This window comes from Heterocephalus glaber, unplaced genomic scaffold, assembly GCF_053883595.1.
Source record: "Heterocephalus glaber isolate CG9 unplaced genomic scaffold, H.glaber_assembly_v1.0 deba00001497, whole genome shotgun sequence".
Lineage (NCBI taxonomy): Eukaryota > Metazoa > Chordata > Mammalia > Rodentia > Bathyergidae > Heterocephalus > Heterocephalus glaber.
Window position 1 is genome coordinate 68,454,718 of NW_028258320.1, and position 22,199 is coordinate 68,476,916.

The 22,199-nt window shown below is 35.3% G+C and overlaps 1 protein-coding gene across 9 annotated transcripts in view; it reads right to left on the reverse strand.

The window, feature by feature from the left end:
• Positions 1 to 22,199, reverse strand: part of Atrnl1 (attractin like 1) — an 833,568-nt gene that overhangs the window by 104,457 nt on the left and 706,912 nt on the right. For 2 of the 9 annotated variants that reach the window (XM_087185265.1, XM_087185264.1), the window contains 2 exons: positions 16,328 to 16,442; positions 3,507 to 9,839 (listed from right to left, as the gene is read on the reverse strand). The exons of 1 other annotated variant lie outside the window; for it this stretch is intronic. In XM_087185265.1, the coding sequence (XP_087041391.1) occupies positions 9,367 to 9,839; positions 16,328 to 16,442 (588 nt within the window). In that variant the 3' untranslated portion in view covers positions 3,507 to 9,366. Of the gene's footprint in view, positions 1 to 3,506; positions 9,840 to 11,475; positions 16,045 to 16,327; positions 16,443 to 22,199 lie in introns of those variants that run through there. 6 more of the 9 variants (XM_004838867.4, XM_087185261.1, XM_087185259.1 and 3 more) reach the window with 5 other exon arrangements.

Genomic DNA, 22,199 nt, shown 5'->3' on the forward strand with positions numbered 1-22,199 from the left:
AATTTAAGTCATGACCAATTAAAAATAAAAATTCTTATTAATTTTTCAGCTTTATATAGACCATGCTGTCAACTATCATAAGAAATACTGGGTTGGGGGAGTCTAACTTATCCTTTACATTTTATTTATACCCACAAAATTCTTTTTTTTTTCTTCAAAGGCAGCTTTTCACTTTAAACAAATTTTGATTTTTTTTTGTTTTGTAAGTTGATATGTTGAGCTTCACTTTTTCCCTGTTCTTCTCTTTGACCACAATAATTACTTACCACTCAATTCAAGAAAAACCAGAAAGGGATGGCACATGGGAAAGAAGGAAAGGAAAAGTGTGTTAGCCATGTTTCAGTGCTATTGGTTTTGTTTTTCAAGACCTAAATTCTTTTCATGTGAATTTCTTTCTAATTGTTTATCTTGAAAGTATTTGAGTCAACTTTTGGGGCTAATTTCATTCTCCAGAATGTTTAGTCATGTTCACTAGCCTTTGAGTTTATCATCTTTACTTTCTTCTGCATTTCCTTTACATATCAACCAATTTTTCTCATCTAACCATGGCACAAAGAGAAATTTGAAACCGCAAACGAGAGGACTTTACAGCGACACTGGTCAGTAAGAGAAAAGCTTGTGCTATACCCAAAAGCAAATGGTTATTATTTTTACTCAGAGTTAAAATCCAAGCAAACAAAACCAAAATAATTTCGGGTGAGCACATTAGCGTGAGATTTTTATGGTTCCACAATTATTATATAATACTTGGCTGTAGGCAGGTTTCCTAATTTCCATTAGTTCATTTTCCTCATCTGTGAAGGAAAAGTGGCAATATATACTTTATAAGTGTAAGGTAATCCAGAGAATAGTTGGATCATAGAAGACATCAGCAATAAATTGTATGTGTTAATATTAATGATTGCAGTGACAACTGATATTTTTGATCTGCCAGATGTATTTTGTGAGGTTAGTTGTCATATGTATATTAGTTATAGGGACTAATACGTAGAACTCTATTCCATAAGATTCAAAGTAATTTACTTTTCTGGTCATAAAGGGTGGATGGAACTGGATTATCCTCTTCTAAACTTAAACCTAATCATTTTTTAAAAAATTATCATGAAAGGAAGAAATCAAAGTTCAAATGACAGGAAAAGGATGAGTTTATGATAGATTTAAAGCATGTTACAGTGGAAATATAAATTGATTTATTTTTTTTTTGTCATTTTCACTAAAATTCTGATTTTATTAAATTTTAAATCTAATCAATTAAGTTTCAATAATTATATTCTATCAAAGGTATATTTATGGGCTTGATTTCAGTCCCAAGATAAATCCAGTCTACCAAGATTATGGACTTGAAATGCAATTTTACTTAGTAATGTTTACATTTGAGATATGTATATATATACATAATTTATGAGAAATTAATTTTATCCATCAATTAAATATTTATCAAGAAGCTACTAAGTCCCAGGAATTTCTGGGCAGCCAGGCATTTAAAGATAAAATAAGATGTAGTCAACATTAGCCACTCCTCTCAGAGAACTTAGTACTTGGGAAGAAAATTAAGAAAAGTACAGTGTCTTTGACCTATGTTAAAAAGCCAGAAAGAAGAGAACCAGAAAATTCTATGAGATTTCAATATTGGGAAGCTGAAGAGGCTTCATGAAAGAGGAAGTGGCATTTGAACTTCCTCCAAAAGGGACATGTATGAGGGACAATAGTAAGTGTGACAGACCAGACACACATACTGAGAGAATCATATACAGAAAAATAACACGAAATTTTAGCAGCAATCAAAAGGACAATCTTTTCTATTCATCTTCTTTATTGCATAGATGTGGAACCTGAGGGTCTGAGAAGTTAAAATGAATACCCAAGGACCCCAGCTAGCTAACATACAGGCTGGCATATGCAAGGACTCTATGGATGCTAAGTCTGTAAGGCAGGTTGACTCCAGGTCCAGGAAGGCCTTGTGCACCAGACTAAATGTCTAGAATTTTAGCAGGTCCTAGAGAGTCCACAGGGGTTTACAAGGAAAGGAGTGATGCAATTAGAGTGACGCCAACTTTGGTGGCAGTCCAGGTGAGAAGAAACCAGTGCTTGAACAAAGCATAGAGGAGTGAGAATGGAGAATGGAAAATGGCTGCTATATCTGCTGTAGGGGTCAGATCTATGGACTCTGTGACTAGTTGGGTACAAGAAAAGCAGGAAGGGTAACTCAAAGGTTTCAAACTTGAGCCATTCTGAAACAGACTAGAAAAATAGGTTGCAGGAGAAGAGCTGATCTGTGGAATAAGGACAGTTGATGGGGGTACTGCGAAGGGAGGGTGACTTTATATCCAAGCTGTAGATGAAGTACTGCTATTCATGTGAGAAGTGTTGGATGAGGCTTCATAGGTTAGGGATCCGGTTCAGAGTGTTTGTTCTAAGTGAACTGAGGGCCCAGGGAGCTGGTGAAGGGTGGAGCTGGGGAAAAGCCTCCCTGTGCGTAGGGGGCAGATGAAAGTGATCACACACAGACCAGGGCGCTCTGCAGCCCTGGCTCTGAGTCCACTCTAAGTAGGTACTGAGAAGGATCAAGGTGCAGAACACCACGAGGGGGAAGTGTCTCCACAAGATGAGTGGGCAAAGTGGGAAATATTCAATAGCTGAACGCAGCAGAGACATGATGACAAGTGAGAAGTAAGGAAAGGGCATTTGAATGACTATCACTCTGTTACTACTGTAGAAAAATATTAAGCTTAGCATTTGTACACTCATTTAATTTTACCACTTTACTCACTGTTTATAGCACTTAACAAAAATTTGCAATTATGAATTTATTTGCATGATTATTTGTTTCATGTTTATATCCACATAAGCTATAACCTGTAAGAGGGCAGAAACTGCTTGGTTCACTAAGGTATATCCAGTGCAGACATGTAGCAGTTGCTTTGAAATATTTCCTTAATAAATTATAGTAGCAAATGAGGATTCCCAGTAATGACATTTTGGACAGAAGATAAAATTATGCCCTATTGATTTTAGAGTCTTTTGAATAACAGATTTTTTGGAGACAGAATAATATTTCTTAACAATAACCCCAGACATTTATTTGTATCTCTTGTTTCCTGGGCTCTCTGCCTAGTTTTATAGTTTACTACAGTTATTCTTCCTTGTTTTTGAAGACAAACACCCTGGCTGTAGCAATATTTGGGTTTAAGGGTAAAAGGTAATGAACATGCCAGATTGTTATAATCAAGTTTTGATGCAACTCAATAGTTCTATTTCTTTTTTTTCCTTAAATTCTTTTATTGGTACATTTTAGGTATACAATACATTTACATTTATCATTGGGTGCTTGAACCTGTAAATGATGTATCTTGGTTCTTATTTTTTCCCATTACCTGTGTGGCCTTCACCCCCTCCTCCCTTCCCTATTTACATAGACTTTGTTTCCATTTTTTTCTTTTCTCATAATTTCTCCTTTCCCTCCTTTCCTTTCCCCTTTCCCCTCCCACCCCCCCTACCCCTTTGGACCTTTTCTTCCTATTTCAAATTATCAATTGCTCCTTTTAATCATTTTAATTCTTATTTAAACTTTCAGTTTCTCACAGTACAGAAACTATTCAATATTTACACGTGTGTCCTATTTATTTCATTTATGAGTTTGGCCTCAATATGCATCCATTTAGCTATAAATGTCTCTAGTTTCTTGTTCTTTATGGCTGAGTAGTACTTCATTTTATAAAAAAACCCACATCTTCTTTATTCAGTTTCCAGTTCATGGACACCTGGGCTGTTTCCAAGCTTTAGCTATTACAAACTGTGCACTATAAACATGGGTGCACATATATCTCTGTGGTATGATTCTTTTAATTCTTTGGGGAAGATACCCAGCAGGGAGATAGCTGGGTCAAATGGGACCTCCAGTCCTAGTTCTTTGAGGTATCTTCATACTGATTTCCACAGTGGTTGCACCAGCCTGCACTCCCACCAACAATGGAGAAGGGTTCCTTTCTCCCCACAACCCTGACAGCATTTGTGATTTCTTGATAGCAGCCATTCTTTCTGGGGTGAGGTGGAATCTCACTGTTGTTTTCATCTGCATCTCTTGAATGACCAGGGATGCTGAACATTTTTTCATATATTTATTTGCTGCTTTTACTTCTTTGTCTGACAAATGTCTGTTCATTTCAGATGCCCATTTTTGAATTGGGTCTTTGAATTTGAGGGTCTGATTTTTTTCAGTTCGTTATAGATTCTAGATAGCAGTCCTTTGTCTGAGGTATAGCTGCTAAAATTTTTTTCCCACATTGTAGGTTGTCTCTTAGCTCTGCTGGTGGTTTCTCTTGCAGTGCAGAAGCTTTTTGATAAGATGACATCCCAGTTGATTCTTTGTGCTGGATCCTGTGCTACTGAGGTTTTGTTCATAAAGTCATTTCCTATGCCAATGTCTTCAAGAGTTCTACCTAACTTATCTTCCAGCAAGTTTAGTGTTTCTATCTTAATATTTAGATCTTTAATCCACTTTGATCTTAGTTTAGTGCACGGTGATAGACATGGGTCTAGTTTTAATCTTTGGCAGGTTGAAATCCAGTTTTTCCAACACCATTTATTAAATAGGCTATCTTTCCTCTAATGAGGGTGGTTGGCTCCTTTGTTAAAGATGAGGTGGCTGAGTATGTCTGGAGTTGTTTCTGCATCTTCTAATGTAGTCCACTGAACCTCAGGTCTGTTCTTTTGCCAGTACCATGCTGTTTTTATCACAATAGCTTTGTAGTATAGTTTCAAGTTGGGAATTGTGATACTGTCTGCCATGTCTCTGTTGCTTAGAATTGCTTTTGCTCTTCTAGGTCTCTTCTGGTTCCAAATGAATTTTTGGATTGTTTTCTCTACTTCTGTGCAGTATATTGTTGGAATTTCTACTGGCATTCTATTAAATCTATATAGTAGTTTTGGAAGTATGGCCATTTTCACTATATTGGTTTTTACTACCTAGGAGCAAGGGATGTCTTTCCATTTTCTTATATCCTCTTCGATCTCTTTTTTCAGAGTGCTGTAGTTTTCTGTGTAGAGGTCTTTTGCTTTCTTTGTTAGATTGATTCCTAGAATTTCAATTTTTTGGATGCTATTGTAAAAGGAATTGTTTCCCTAATTTCTCTCTCAGTGAGTCTGTTATTTGTGTATAAGAAGGCTATTGTTTTTTGAGTGTTGACCTTGTATTCAGCTACTCTACTGAATCTATTAAGTGTAGACATCTTTTGGCAAAGTTTTTTGGGTCTTCTATGTAAAGTATCATATCATAAGCAAATAATGACAGTTTAACTTCTTCATTTCCTATCTTTATTTCTTTTATTTCTTTCTCTTTTCTAATTGCTGTGGTGAATGTTTCCAGAACTATATTGGACAGGAGTGGTGATAGTGGGCATCCCTGTCTTGTTCCTGATTTTAGCATGAAATTTTTTAGTTTCTGAATATTTAGTATGATGTTGGCTGTTGGTTTTTCATAGATAGCCTTAATCAAGTTGAGATAAAGACCTTATATTCCAATTTTCTGTAGAGTTTTTATCATGAATGGGTGCTGGATTTTGTCAAATGCTTTTTCTGCATCTATTGAGATGATCATATGGTTTTTGTCCTTCACTCTGTTAACGTAGTGTATTACATTTATTGATTTACGTATTTTGAAACATCCTTGCATCCCTGGGATAAATCCGACTTGGTCAGGGTGAATGATCTTCTTGACGACTCTCTGTATTCTGTTTGCCAGTATTTTGTTGAGGATTTTTGTATCTATGTTCATTAGGGAGATTGGTCTGTAGTTCTCTTTTTGGGTTGGGTCTTTCCCTGGTTTGAGAATCAAAGTAACACTTGCTTCCAGAAATGAATTGGGAAGTATTGCTTGCCTTTCAATTTCATTCATGAGTTTAAAGAGTAATGGCAATAGTTCTTCTTTAAATGTCTTGTAGAATTCAGCAGTGAAGCCATCAGGACCTGGGCTTTTCTTTGTTGATAAATTTTTAATTATGTTTTCAATTTCACTCAATGTAATTGGGGTGTTTGGAATTTCTATATCTTCTTCATTTAACTTTGGCAATTCGTATGTATCTAGGAATCTGTCCATTTCTTCTGTGTTTTCCATTTTATTAGAGTACAGGTTCTCAAAGTAGGTATTGATGATCCTCTGGATTTCTGCTGGGTCTGTTGTGACCTTACTTTATTTGTTCTTAACTGCATGGATTTGAGCCTTTTCTTTCCTTTCTTTGATAAGGTTGGCTAAAGATCTAAAGATTTTATTTATTCTTTCAAAAAACCAACTCTTTGATTCATTGATTTTTTTGTATCATTCTCTTAGTCTCCATTGCATTAATATCTGTGGTGATCTTTATAATTTCCTCTCTTGTACGAGCTTTGGGTTTGCTATGCTCTTCTTTTTCTAGGAGTTTGAGGTTCTGCATTACGTTATTTCTTTGACTTCTCTCTGTTTTCCTAACATGGGCATTCACTGCTGTGAATTTCCCTCATAGAACTGCTTTCATTGTCTCCCATAGATTCCTGTATGTTATACTGGCATTATTATTTACTTGTAGAAACTGTCTAATTTCTTCTTAAATTTCTTCTGTGACCCATTCATTGTTCAGCAGGGTGTTATTCAGTTTCCATGTGTCTGTGGAGGTTTTGAGGTTTCTTATGTTATTGATCTCCAATTTTATTGCACTATGGTCTGATAATATGCAGGGGGTAACTTCAATTATTTTACATTTACTTACACATGTCCTGTGAGCTAGCATGTGGTCTATTTTGTTTGTTTTGTTTTGTTTTTGGTACCGGGGATCGAACTCCAGTCCTTGCGCTTATGCAGCAGGCAGCAAAACCACTGAGCTAAATCCTCGGCGCATGTGGTCTATTTTGGAGAATGACCCATGTGCAGCCGAAAAGAATGTGTATTCTGATTTTGTTGGGTGAAACACTCTGTAAACATCTATTAAGTCTATTTGTTCAATAGCTTGGTTTAGTTCTAGAACTTCATTCTTAATTTTTTGTCTAGATGATCTGTCTATTTGTGATAGTGGGGTATTGAGGTCCCCCACTACAATTGTATTAGTGCTTATTTGGTTTTTCATGTCCATTAATATTTGTTTTGTATAGTTGGGGGCATTCATATTTGGTGCATATATATTTATGATTGTCATCTCTTCATCTTGGATTATTCCCTTTACAAGTATGTAGTGACCATCTTTGTCTCTCTTAATTAGTTTTGATTTGAAATTTACTTTGTCTGCCAATAAGATTGCTACCCCTGCTTTTTCCTGGGTTCCTGTGGCATGCAGAACTGTTTTAGATCCTTTTGCTTTAAGTCTATGAATTTCCTTTTGAGTTAGGTGTATTTCTTGTATACAGCATATTGTTGGATTTTGCTTCTTAATCCATTCAGCCAGTCTATTTATTTTGATTGGTGAATTGAGGCCATTAACATTGATGGTTATAATTGATAGATACTGACTCATCCTTGTCATGATGTTTTACTGTTGTTGGCTATTCTATTTCTTATTTTTTTCCCCTTTCCCTTTAGTTTCTTACTGGTGGCTTCCCTCTGTTGGGCCTCATGGAGTTGTGACCTTCATTGTTTTTTTCCAGGACATTGTTTAGAATTGCTTGGAGTGCTGGTTTGGTGTTCATGAAATTTCTCAGGTGTTCTTTGTTGTGGAAGTATCTAATTTCCCCATCAATTTTGAAAGATAATTTTCCAGGATACAACAGTCAAGGTTGGAAGTTATTTTCTTTTAGGGCTTGAAATACTTCACTCCAGACTCTCCTTGACTTGAGAGTTTGTGTTGAAAAGTCTGCTGTCATTCTGATGGGCTTTCCTTTGTAGGTGATTTGTTTCTTTTCTCTAACTGCTTGTAGGATTTTGTTCTTCTGTTAGGTTTCTGGGATCTTGACTATGTCTAGGTGTAGATTTTTTTCTTGATCATGGCTAGTTGGAGTTCTATATGCCTCATTTATCTGTATGTCCAATTCTCTACCTCTGTCTGGAAAGTTTTCTATTATTACTTCTGTGAACAGTTTTTTTATGTCAATTGTACTTTCTCCTGTTTTTTCATGGACTCCTATCAGTCTTATGTTATTCTTCTTTGCATCATCTAGTAGCTGCTGGATTGATTTCTTGTCATCCCTTACTATTTTTAAGAAATCTCTTTTTTCATGGTCCTTCACCGCAATCCTGTCTTCTATATCTGATATTCTATCATCAGATTCTCTTAATCTGCTGTGCATACTTTCAATGGAGTTTTTAATCTCCTGAATATCTGTTTGAATCTGTTTCATGGATTCCATTTCTTTCTTGTGCTGGACATTCATGGCTTCCAGAATATTTCTGAGCTTATCTATTTTTTTTTTATTTGTTTCTGTTCTAGAGCCTCTAATCATGTCTTTCACTCTGCTCACCATCTCTGTAGTTATCTGGGAGATTATTTCTGTTTTGAATTTTTCTAGAGCCTCATTCACCTGTTTTGTTACTTCCTGTGCTATCATTTCAGGGTGTCCAGGTGGTTGATTATCAGGCTTTTCCACTTTGTTTCCCCCAGAATTTGCCTTTTGTGGGGTGGAAGTCTGAGTTTGTGCCTTGCTTAAATGTCTTCTCATTTTTGTTTTTGGTACTGTCCTTGGTTTAATTCCTGGGTTGATATTTGAAATTGCTTATTGTAAATATCTTTGTTGCTTGTAATTAGAACCCTTATGGAATGATTGCTTCTCAGAGGTGTCTTCCAGATATAGCTCATCCTTAGGTTTTGAGTCTCTAATGACTCTGGGGCTATCTCATTTTCATTATACCAGGAAAGACCACTGACTAGATCAATCACAACACCTTAGCCCAAGTAATACAATCAGCAACAACACAGCATCAAGTACTTCTTAGAAAATGACAATTTATGAAATTTATTAATCTATCACCATTAACTGTGTGAATTAAATCAAAATGGAGGACCAACCCAACATATGTTTATAGTGAATAAACTCTTCAATGTAGCAATTTTACCCTTCAGGAGGGGGAGTTAGAAGGAGTTGGGGAGGGAGGGAATAGATAGGTAGAAGAATAGAGGAAGGTTAGCAGTGAGGCCAGAGGACACAGGCCAGAGAAGGAAAAAGAGAATAAAAGAAAAATAAAGAAGAAATCCAAATTAGGGGCAGAACAGAAACAAAAAGGGAGATGAAGAACAATGTGAGATAGCAAGAGAGTGAGTATGAGAGAGAGAAAGGAAAGAGAAAAGAAATAAAACAGAAGAGAAAAATAAAAATTTGAAAAGATAGGAAAAAAATTAAAAATAAGAGCAAAAAACCCCAATAATAATAATTTTGGAAATAAAAAATAAAAATGAAAATGAAGGGACTCCTTCAGGGTATGCCTCTGCTGTCACAATGGACAATGTGGACAGCAGTGTGCAGATATAAGTCAGTGAGTCTCAGAAAGCCAGTCACAGACCCATGGGATTCAGGCAGATTTCTGGTGGCAAGTTCCAAGTTGAGCTCCCTGTCCTCCTGTAGGGTTGAACTCTGCAAGTTTGTACTGCAGGTTCTAGTTGCCCTTCCCCTGAAGATAGTCCAGGTTCCAATGATAGGTGATGATCCATCCAACTTACCCAGTACAGTGGTCTGGTGTCCCCTGTGTCTTTGCAGTGTGGAACCAGGTAGCGGTATAGCCAAGAGGCTACAGGTGGGGCGGCGTCCTGCAGGCACCCGCATGGCTAAGTGGATCACAGCCATGGGCTTGGCCAGTAGCGAGGGGTCCTCACCTTCTGGCTGGTCCCTGCCAGTGTGCTTGGTGTGGGCTGGATGGCCAATAGTTCTATTTCTTATTCCAGCCCTTACTAAGGAAAGAAATGCTAGGGTTAGATTGACAGATGTGTTTCTACCAGTGTGAAGATGCAGAGGAAAGATGTCTGAAGGGAAAGATACTCTGGAGGCTTCCAGAAACTGAAATCTGCCTTAGTAAACTGGATTGAGAAGTGAGATATTCCACTGGAAACTAGACGATTTGAAGTGAGTTTCTGAGATCATGGAGAACATTCTAGCTCAGTGTGGCATTTGAGATTCCTTTTACTCACTTTTAAAATATGGGCATCATGAGTTAGCTATGTCTTTTAAACATACTAAGAAGGTTGGGAACTCAACTTCATTAAAAATATGAAGAATCTTTTAAATTCAAGGAGCAATATCCATTATTTTTTGTCACTAACAAGCAATTATAGAAAAAGTTCCTCAACTTCTCTTGAGTATTTGGAAAGATAAGTTAAGATACCATTTGGAAGTAAATCATTTGCTCTCCCCATTCCAAACTGGTATGAGTTAACATACTTTGTAGTAGAACTATACGATGAGGTTACAGTGAGACACATTCTAGGAATCTAACCCAATCCCATCCTTTCATCTGTGAAGAAATAGAAACCAGATAGTGCAGGACTTGCCCATGATCACACAGCTAGTTAGTGGCAGACCTGCATCTCTAGCTGAGGACATGTGACTCCAAGTCTATACTTTATACACAAGATTCATTTCTTTTTCTATAACTGCATGCTCTTTGTTGCTATTACATACAGAGTCACTGTTTCAATAAATGTGCCACGGCATGCACATATTTTTGTTTTTCCAAATTTCTGTAGTTACATAACCAGGAAAGATAAATCTGTCTTCTTTACTCCATTAAGCCCAACGCTTAGCACAGAACCTCCAATTATTTCCTCTTTGATTCTACATTTAATGCTTTTTCAGGAATAAGGGCTTTCTAGGATACCCCTGTGCCTTAGTCCAGAGAAGGGTCATACAGGCTGAGAATTCAATGACCGTGGACTTGAATTCTGGTTTCCTCACTTGCTAACTGTATTGCCCTTGGAAAAGTCATTTAGTTTCTGAAGAGATTCAGGCTATTTATTTATGGCAGTACTGTGGATTGAATTTGGCCTTCATATTGAGTTATATCCCCAGCATTTTTTATATTTTATTTTGAGACAAGGACTCACAAAGTCACTGAGTTATCCAGACTGGGATAAAACTTGCAATCCTTCTGCCTCAGTCTCCCAGAGTGCCTCTATGCCCAGTTGAAATCCCATTTGTAATTATTAAAGTTTGGATAATCACAGCTGCGTCACAGAGTCATTAAGTCATTCATTATCCTGAATATATTATATATAAAGTATTATAATGCTCAGAATTATTAGTTCTCTTTTACCTTCCTCCTTTCATTTAATTAAGCCAATGTTCTTTGTGTCATTATTATAAATAGAAAATTCATTCATGACATTGTTGGGTAGATTATCATTTTAAACAGTATATAATATTTCTAGACTATCCTAAAAAACTTAATCATTCTGCCAAAACTTTTAAGTCTAAAGTAGAACATTTCAAAACCATAGACTTTCCAGCAATATTCTCTCTGGTCACACATGAGGCAGGACCATAGAACAATTTTACTTTTAGTTGAAACCCACAGCTTCTTTTCAGCAGTAGACATTTGATGTCCTGGTACTTTTAATCCAATGAAAAAATTTAATTTGCTTCTCAATAGAAAGAATTTATAAACTGTGATATCCAGAAGCCTCCATCACAAAGTGACACAAATCATTATCATTTTAAATTTACGCTTTTGAAGACCTCTATTTACTCTGTCTCCATTTATTATGGCTTGAGTCTAGATGTTCCCCCAAACCCTCATGTGGTCATAGGTGGCTTTTTCAGAGGTGGCTGAATCTAGAGTGTGTGATGCTGGGATTAAGGGCATGTGATTACTAAACCAGTACACCAACAGGTTTGGCATCACCCTTATCCCTATAGTCTGGATAAGATAAAAGGAGCAGAAAGATGCTGTTAAGGTCCCCTTGTTGCATTTGCTCTCTTCTAACACCATGAACTGTTGCCCATATGCTATGTGCTACCCTGCCTTGGAGCCAGCTGATTACGGACTGAAAACTTTAAAAACTATGTGATAAACAAACCTTTCCTCCTTTAATTTTGGCTGTCAGGTATTTTGTCTCAGCAACAAGAAAAGTCATTAAGACAACATTTCAACATAATGTGACTAAAATGCTTGGGGACAGTGCTATCTAAAATGAATGGAGATATTTTTGGTTGTTTAATGTCATGTAGCAGAGTCACTAAATGTTCCTTCTTTTCATAGAATGTCAGTTCTGTAAGGACCTTGAGATCAGAAGAGAAAAAGAATGCATGGTGAACACATACCAAGAGCATAGATTCCACATTAATTCAAGAGTCTGGCAAGGTTGCAGGGCTTGCTACAGAAAAACAGAAAAGAAGCAGCAGGACTACTGGGTTGAGGAGCAGGGAACTTGATTAGTCCAGCTTTAGAATGCCAAAAAACCTATTTAACATTTTTGGTTTACTATTGTAAGCCACCTAGGGAAAGAATTACCCTCAATCACCTACTCTTACTATATTAAAAAGGAAAAAAAAAGACAAAATAAAAAGATTAGTACATGGGCAATCTAAGAGCTGGATCTACATAGTTTTTTTTTTGTTTGGTTTTTTATGTCTGAGGAGAGACATAAGGAAGGCAATGCATTCATTTTAGACACAGACAAAAAGGGCCAAATCTAATTGTTACTTGTTAAATACTACTAAAATAGTTGTTGGTGGAAAAAGAATAAAGTCTAAAGACAACACTATTTTTTAATTTCAAAAAAACACTAGGTGTTCCTGAATAGAAATGGCTAAACTAGCACCTGCATATTTTTTAGTGCTGAAATTCAATTTCTGAGAGAAAAATAATGTGGTGGTTGATATTAGTTATGAACTTCACTGGATCAAGGAACATCTAGAAACCTGGTAAAGCTTTATTTTGGGGTGTGTCTGTGAGGCTGTTTTCTGAGAGGTCAGTGTGTGATTCTGAGTGGCCTGGCTGGGGAAGATACACCATCGTTGTGGGCGTATACCACCCAATTGGGCAGGGACTCAGAGTCAACAAAGAAGAAGGGGAAATGTGGCCATCTCCTGGAAATGAGACATACTACTCTTCTCATCCCCATGGAAACCAGAAGTCCAGCTCTCCAAGCTTTGAGATCTCAGACTTACACTAGTGGCTCCTAAATTCTCAGTCCTTTAGCCTTAGACAGAGATTTACATCATTAGCTTTCCCGGTTGGGACCTCTGGATTTGGACTTGGCCATGTTGTCAGCATCTCAGGGTTCTCCAGCTTTCAGATAGCCTGTTGTGAGGCTTCTGAGCCACACCTTCATAATCATATGAGTATATTCCACTAATGAATCATCTCTAATATATCTATGTATCTATCTATCCATCTATCTATCTATAGCTATGCTATTGGTTCAGTCTCTCTGGAGCACCCAGATTAGCACAGTACAACCACCAAGTGCATAGGTGTTTCTGCTTTCTCTGTATCCTCAAACTCATGAAGACTGTCCTCCATTCTTCTTCAATGTCTTTGACTTCCTACCCCACACCAGTACAGGAGAAGGTTCTCCAGAATATAGGCCTCCTGGGAGATGAATCTAGGAAACAATGAACACATTCTAATCTAATCATTTTGTTGAAGTGAACTGAGGCTCACAGATAAAAGTGCTTGCACAAGGTCATGTTTCCTAGGTATCTTATGAACATCATCTCCATCAGAAGTATTTACGAACATCCTTTCTTGTGTAGGAAACTGTAATAATACAGAAATGTATATGAACTTCTTGTAAAAATATGTTAAGCCAAACTCTAGCAATGAGATAACTAATATCAATATTTCTCTTCCAAGAACCAATATGGCTTCCAATATCACTGGAATGTATTTCCTATTAAATACTGGATGAAACTATGTTACATTTTAATTAGAAATGCACATAACAAATATGTTGATGAAGAATGGAGACAGTGAGTGACTAATATGTATATTGATGTCGGTATTTGCCTTGTGCAGGAAAAACCCGGATAACATTAGAAAATTTCTCTCTATGGATGGTTTTTTTTGCAGGGAATACAAGAATTATTTTATTGTTTCTCAATATTTTATTGCTAAAGTCCATGATATAGCAAAGTTGAAAGAATATTATAATGAACACCAATATTCCCACCATCTAGCTTTGACCATTAACATTTTACTTTACTTGCTTTATAACTTATAAGTCCATCTTCCCATCTTACTATCCACCCATTATTATATCATATGTTTTGGATGTATTTCAAAGTAGGGGCAGATAACAGAGGATACAGTATTTTGAAGAAATAGAATTAAAATACAGTCTTACTCCTATAAGATTAGCTGGAAAATTTTATTAGATGTAGAAAAAAACTAAAACAAACAGAAAAGAAAACAAAGAACAAGCTTGCCTGGAATTATGCACACAGATACTAATCATCATTCACTCTTTAGGTTCTGGAAAAAGTATGCACGTTATTTCAACATTTTGTTTATCTGTATCAACCCTATAGACATTTTCAGTACTCATCCAAATGCTTGGTTCTCTGAAGACATGGCTGCCAACGGTAGAGAAATAAGCTCTCTGCTATAGATCATTAGGAAAAATTAGTTGGAATGCTATAAGTATTTTTTGTTCTTTGCTTTACACTCTAATATCCCCCTCTCAACTGTTCTTTCAGCATAGAAATACAGTGCTTTCTACACCTCACTCTGCTTATTTATAAAGTGAGGGTTTTTTTTTACTTCTTATCTCACAGTGATTCTATGAAGATCAAATGTTAAGAATAAGACAATACTGTGTAAAAGTATAGCACTTTGCACATCTGTGATAGCATTATCATCAGTAAGCACAATGCATCTGAAAGAAAACACAGCTGAGGTAATGGTTCACACAGCTACATGACTTTTTAAATCATTCAGAAAGGATCCAAAGGTTAAAGGGACAGAGTACTGGCAGTTGCCTTTCACTCTGCCCATCAGTCAGTCATCTTGCCAAGGAGCTAGAAGAACTTCGGTGTATATCACATGGACTTGTTTTCATTAGTGAGGCATTTGTTTTGGAATTCATCACAGCTTTAAAACAGTGCTTCCATTAGCTGGGCACAGCACCTGTAATTATCCATCTTATCTGACCAGTCCCAAATGATACTACTTACTGCATGCCATTTACCTTGGTGATGCTGAAAGGAGAAGAGCAAGTCATTCACTCAGGACATAAAAAAGTGTGGAGAAAGTTTATTTCTTTGAATAAACATCTAGTAATCAGCTTTCAATAAAAATTTCTGAAGCAAAATACTATCAAGTCCTTTAAATGATGGAAAATTTCCTAAATATGGGGAAAATTCTGCCACATGAATATCTAAGGTTTGTGTTTAAAGTGGTATATTTCCCATTTTTGTGCTTGGACAAACAAATTAAGAAAGTAAGGAGCAAGATCAGAACTAACTGGAGTAGCAAGGAAAGATAAAATAAGAAAAGAGGCAAGTTTATCATTAATTATTATTATTGAGAACCTGTCAGATCTCTGGCACTTTATTTTATGCTTAAATGGAATTGAAGAGAAAGATTTGAAATCACCTAGCCCTCAAAAAGCATCCATTCTACTGAAAGTCAAGTAGAGAAAACAATCAGGAGGTAAAACATTTATAAATTGTAAATGGACGGAATAGGTTGTGTCAAAAGAGAAAAAGAAGTGTAGTATACAATTTGACCACAAGTTGTACTCAACATGCGCATTGAGTCTCTTTACAAGGTACATAAAAGCACAGCAATGAAAAAAAACCCTCCAGATGGATATAAATGATTACTTCCAACATCCAAACATGCTCTTCACTCAGGAAAAGGAGAATCAGAACAGACTGGTGGTACTTATATGAGGAAGAGTCTTCTTGGCCCATGAACTCTGCCAGAGTGGTGCTGGAAGCTGGAACATGTCTTAAACATGAGACGGCTGTATCAAGTTATCCTCAGATGCCACTAAACACCAAGTATATACAAGTCCCCTAGGTTGGTTCTATATTCTTGCTGCAAAGTTCTGATCATATTTACTCTTTGGCCTTCTATATAACACACATACTGAAAAAAAAAAAAAAACTGGTCCAGAAGGGTCAAGAACTTGTGTGTCCTATTGAGTTTTCTCACTGTAATAACAATAAATTATAATCTGTGTTGACACATGTACATGTATATGTAATACACAAATATACATATATTCAATGTGTGCTTATAAAAGAAACACTGCTAAATTTGAATTTATAGCCATGCAGATATCTTGGTATTTGGGTGAAAGTTTGTATCTAATCCAATTTTACATTGCTCTAGAATTCCACAAAGGTCCTTACTATGCTATCTGGCGGCATTGCTTATTTCTCCTTTTTAGTTTACAAGTTTTGCCAAACTCTGTTGGCTCCTCACTTCTCATACCTGACTGCCCAGGGGGCGGGGCACCCGATGTTCCTCTCGGTAGACAGAGAAACACAGTCAGAACAGCAGCTCTGTTCCCAGCACACGGTTCGATGGCTATGGGCTTGGGTGCCCCCTGAAAAAGAAAACTCATTGTAAGTTTGCATTGTTGACATGACATTGCTGTTTCACTTCCCGTTTTTGCTATCCTTCACTCTGCTGAAATGTACATTCCTAGTTGCTGGGGATACACCATGCTGTCAGTTGAACACTAACTCCTGGCACAGTCTTGATGTGGAATCGGCCTTCATTTGAGTAAACGAAGGCATTTCATTGTGTTTGATGTGCAACTAGTGGGCCATAAAGTTTATGCAGCTTTTGTTGCTTCTTCCAAATTACTTCATCTCATTAATGATGTGCCACATACTTCCTTTTAGCTAATTAAGTGACTATAATTCCAAATATTCTGTTGGTATGTCTTTTTCTTTTTTAACTTACTTTTTACTATCTATATTTCAAGTGTAGAACATGATGTACATAGTAAAATCATTACTACAGTTAAGCAAATTAACATATTCATCATTCCATATAGTTACATTTTTTCCTTTGTGGTACAATACTTACAATCTATACTCTTAGTAAAATTTCAGCACACAGGGCAATATTGTCAACTTTAGCCCTTTTCTATAGTCAGCTATCCAGACTTATTCATCCTATAAAACTGCAAGTTTGTTTGCTTGACTGACTTCTCTCCATTCTCTCTCCCTCCCTTCCCTTGATGACCACAATTCCACTTTCTGCATCTATATAATTTGGTTATTTTAAAAAACTCATACAAAAAAAAGAACTCATACATAACTGAGTTAACATTAGCAAGTCTTTAGTAATTATTTATTGAAATACATATTTAATAATAACTGACCAATGTATTTGTATAAATAACAGAAATAAAGTACATTAATACAAGATAAGAATAATATTTTATTAAGTAATTACAATGGATTGTGTTTGCAAAATGCCTTTTATATATTAATGTATGTGTAAATCTTACAACAATGGAGCAAGATAAGAACCCTGAAGCAGAGGTTATAAAAACTTGCTCAATTCATGTATCTAGGAAGAACTAGTGGGCCTGGCATTTAAGCTAGGGTAGGCTACCTCCTGAGTCTGTGTTCTTAAGTACACAATGCAGCTCGTGATATGTGTGAATGTACAAAGCCACACTCCACACATGGACATATAAACATATACATAAGTATACACTTATGCATACATATACTCACACAAACACACACATACACAAACCACCCTCTTGCATGCAAACATATACATAGAATTTGGGTTTAAAAACAAAATGACTTTTGAAACAGTGAGGGTATCATTTTAACCTAGGAATGGTGGTTTTGGCTACAATATTCAAAGAACTACAGGTGAGAAATGATAGATAAATGAAAGAAACATCTCTGCATAAAGCCAAAATTTAATAAAAGAAACATGCTACAGCTTTAATTGTTAGAGCAAATTATTTGTTCAGGTTTCTTTTCCTAGCAATGATATTCAAACTTTTCAAAAGAAATATAGACATATGTAGTCATTCACCTAGAATATTCTAGAATATAGCCATTGCCAGAAAGTTTAATGAGGCATTAAAGATAAAATATGTCCCCTTTCATGTAAAACTTAGACGGAAATTTCTGGTGACAATGGTTTTATGTGGTTATAAAGCATTTCTCTTTTATAGCAACATAAATCTCATGTTTTAAAATTGTCCTCATATAGATACATTTTGGGAGTTTTCAATATAGAGGTGAAAGTGGTCATGGTGGTGGAAGCAAAGGGCATTAAAATGTTTCAAGAAAATGCTATGGGCCATGTTGTACCACTTGTATCAAGTTGCATGTTCTGTGGTTTTTATACTTTAAACCATACTCTTAATTTACCATATTTATTTTTGAAAATGTTAAGTCAAAATCAGCATAAGTACATAGATATTCTCCAATGATGTAAATATTTAGAAAATAGGCTTGTCATATTTCAAGGCTAAAAGAAAAATGCTATGTATGTTTGTAATCATATTTCTAGTCTAAACTAAAATTTATTTTAATTTAATAAATGCAAAATATATGAAAAATTCAACTGTTTAAAATATACTAAGAGAATACAAAATGAATTAAAATTTTAGATGATAGTAATATATTAGAAATATCAAAATCTTTTCTACTATATCTAAGAAAGAGATGATGATATCTACTAGCAGACAGAGGTTTCTTTGTATTGTTTTCAGCTCTGAATGAAATAACCGATGCTAGAATATCCAAAGTTATGTTGTAAAAACTTGAGTACCAAAATTACAACAGTAAATTTTAAGATTGATGAATTAAAAATGTTGAGAAACAGTATTTCTTAGTTTAGAGGATTTAGAAAAACAATAAAGATTTGGAAGTACATTAGTTGATCATGTTGCTAGGCTACTATTCTACTCTTTTTAACACAGCGGGAAAGGTTTTAGATATCAAATGCTCATGTCTAAATATCAAAACATCATTGGAAAGAAAAATGAGTAAAATGTAACTAAATTTCTGGTGAAACATGGCTTAATTATGTGACACTTTAAACTTCAGAATCTCAGCAACAGAGAGGGACAGTGCAGTAGAACATCTGGGTTGTGGAAAAGGGATTATGCCTGCATGAATGTTAATTCTATAAAATCTTCCCTTTACTAATTCTCTCACTTTTACCTTACTGCTATTGTTTAGAAAATATTCAAAAGCCTCTTTATATGATAAACCATGTAAAAGGAGAGTATAATTCTATTTTTAAAATCAATTTGGCTTAAAACTTGGTCTCTTTTTAGCTATATAAGAGTTTTCATAAAGCGATATTAGCAAAAATATGAATTATTCATTATGTTCAAAATATTAGTTACTAGCACAGTTCTTTGACGCTTCTGGAAGGATTCACATAATTTAAAAAAATTAGTTCCTAAGAAGTTGTGGCAAATATAATTTCCCATACAGGATTTAAATAAAAAGGATGGTTGATAGCACCTGAATTTTACAACAGAAAATAGCAAAATCCTACAAATAATAATATTTCCAATACCTTGATGTTTGGCAGTTGTTTTGCAATAAATACAAAACCATGAATCAAAATCTTTTCACAATAACGTAACATGTACACTGAACTGCAATTTATCATGCATTTTCCATGGCTGCCTTTAAAAGAGATAAAGCATGGGTTTGTTTGCCCCTAGCACTCGGAAACTGCGATTTACTTTTAGACATTTTTATATTTGTTGTACTGCAAAAACCTGGGCTTACACTGTGCCAGAAAACATCACTGACAGTTATGTAATTAGCAGTTTTTGTTTATTAAAAGTACACAGCACTTTTACAAAAGACTTGTTTGGTTTACTTTAGTGTGTTTGAAGTTATTGTACTCTTATTTTTGAGAGGAAAAAAATTTTATGTTAAAATATTTCCATTTTTTAAGCTGTTAAAAGACAAACAGGTTACCCAAGAAGCTTCTGGAATCATAAAGATTTTCAAGATGATAGTTCTTAAAACTCATAATAATGTGTTCTGAAAGCGAGACTGCCATTAAACCCAAGACCTGTTCCAGGAAATTGCTGGGACATGAATCACTGCAGGTTTGGAAAACACAAATGTGCAAGGCTGGCTCCATGTTTCTTCTTCATTGACCTCTCCAAGGGCAAGCAAGTTTTGTGCTTCTAGACGTCACACTAAGGCCTGTTACAGGAAACAATGCACTCAGCAGCTGAGGATTTTACAGAACTATCTGATGTTCTCAGGTTAGCCATTATAATTAAGTAAGAATTCAAAATTTTAAAAAGATGTTATGTCCTTTCTCAAGAATTTTCTAAACCTTCAGTAGTTCCAAAGTAGGGCTTGCAAATGTTTTGGAACTTATGTTTCCCTGTGTAGTTTCTTTATCCTCGAAGGCAGGCATTTTGATAGCTGCTTCCTTGTCTTACCTATAGCTTCTTCTAGAGCCCATTGCACAGGGTAAGTGACAGGATGAATGAACGAATAAATAAGCTTGTCAAAGATGTTGCTCAATGAGATAAATGTAAGACATGTCCATTTCTATCTAAATTATGGATATTTAAAGGAATAATATGACACTGGAAAATAATGACAGTTAACATGTTGAGTGATTATTTGGTGCCAAGTGCCATGCCAAGCCTTGTGCATGCATTATTGTAGGTTACTACACAGCAGTTATATTAATGATAGTTATTTTCCATTATATACAAATGAAAAAATTGAAATTCAGAGAGGTCAAACGACATTCTTAGGTAACACAGAAATTGGAGCTCAGATCTGATTTAGATACCTAATTATAAAATGTTACTAGAAAATATAATTTAAGAAACCAAATTGTCCCTCATTCTCTCAGCTTGCTTGTTAACAGAAGAAATCAACTTAGAATTCCAGTTATAAAAATTATATACATAAACCTGTCCTATTTCTGACCTCTATTTCAAACATTATTGAGTCCTAGGCCCAGGTTTATCACTATTTAGCTGTGTGGTCCTGGGAATGTTATTAAATCGATTGCTTCAAAGGAAGAAAAAATAGGCAGGTTGGATGATATTTAGGGCCTTTTTCTTCTTTAATATTCTGTGATTATAATTCACTGATATCCCACAGAATCTGTGATACACTAAATCACAATACAATGCCAAGTTATAGTGAATTTTTAAAAAGTTATAGTGAAATTTAAATTTTCTAATACTTTGTAAGTTTTTCCCTTGATCAGATACTTTTAAATGGCACATCAAATTTTTAAAGAACATACCATATAATGAATATATCATAGAAGACTAAATGGCCACCATCGCATGCCAAAAAAGCAATTAGAAAATTGAATCAAGGAATTAAGGATTAATGTGGATACGTCATACCTGTCAGCAGTAATAAGTGTTTTGACAGGAACAGAATAAAGTCTGACAGTAAGCACAAATACTAATCTAATATATGAGTGGAATATTAAAAATGCAAACAACTGCACATTAATCACTCTTACATTTCCCTTCTGAAACACATTTAATGCTATTCTTACCAAACCCATCTATAAATAATCTTTTTTTAACATTTGCATGACTTGGTATTTCCAGGATAATGAGTGTTTATATTGACATGAAATTTCGTTTAACTAAAATTTAAATTAACTGAATTAATTTACTCAGCATCAAATTAAGTCACTCCTGTGGCTTGGATCACAGTTAATCAAGTGTGTTGATTTTACCTGATCAACAAATACCAAGATTCCAGATTTCAAGCAACAAATTCTCTTGATTTTATTGTTTAGACTTAGGAAGAAATAAAAGTGAAAGTCTTATTCTTTCCTTATTTACTTTTTTGTTTACATGAAAGATAAAAGGGAAACTACATTAGCTGGTTTTACTCAATAGAAGAATTCATATTAATAAAAGAAATTAAGCTAATGGACACTCTCAAAACAGGGTTAAACTACATTAGAAGCCAATTCAAAGAGAATAAAGCAATACATGTGGGAATGGGTAAAGCAATAAAATAATATTCATAGAATTGATATGCTGCTCCTGAGGTTCTGAAGGTATTACAAATGTAAACTATTTTCATATCATACTGCATATTTTTCCATTGCTAAAATGCCTCCATATTCAGTCTCTGTTCTTACTACACACATGCATATGCACAAAACATAAACACATATTGAAGGTCTATAGTGTTTTATAATACCTGGCTTAACTAACTCTTGCTGTTATTTTAACTGTATGGTAGTGACTTGGAGAATGAAGAGGATGGATTGTGATAAGGAGCAACAGTTTTACTACCTTTTCAGCAAAGGTACTGAAGTCCCAGAAAGTAAAATGAGGTGTTACTAT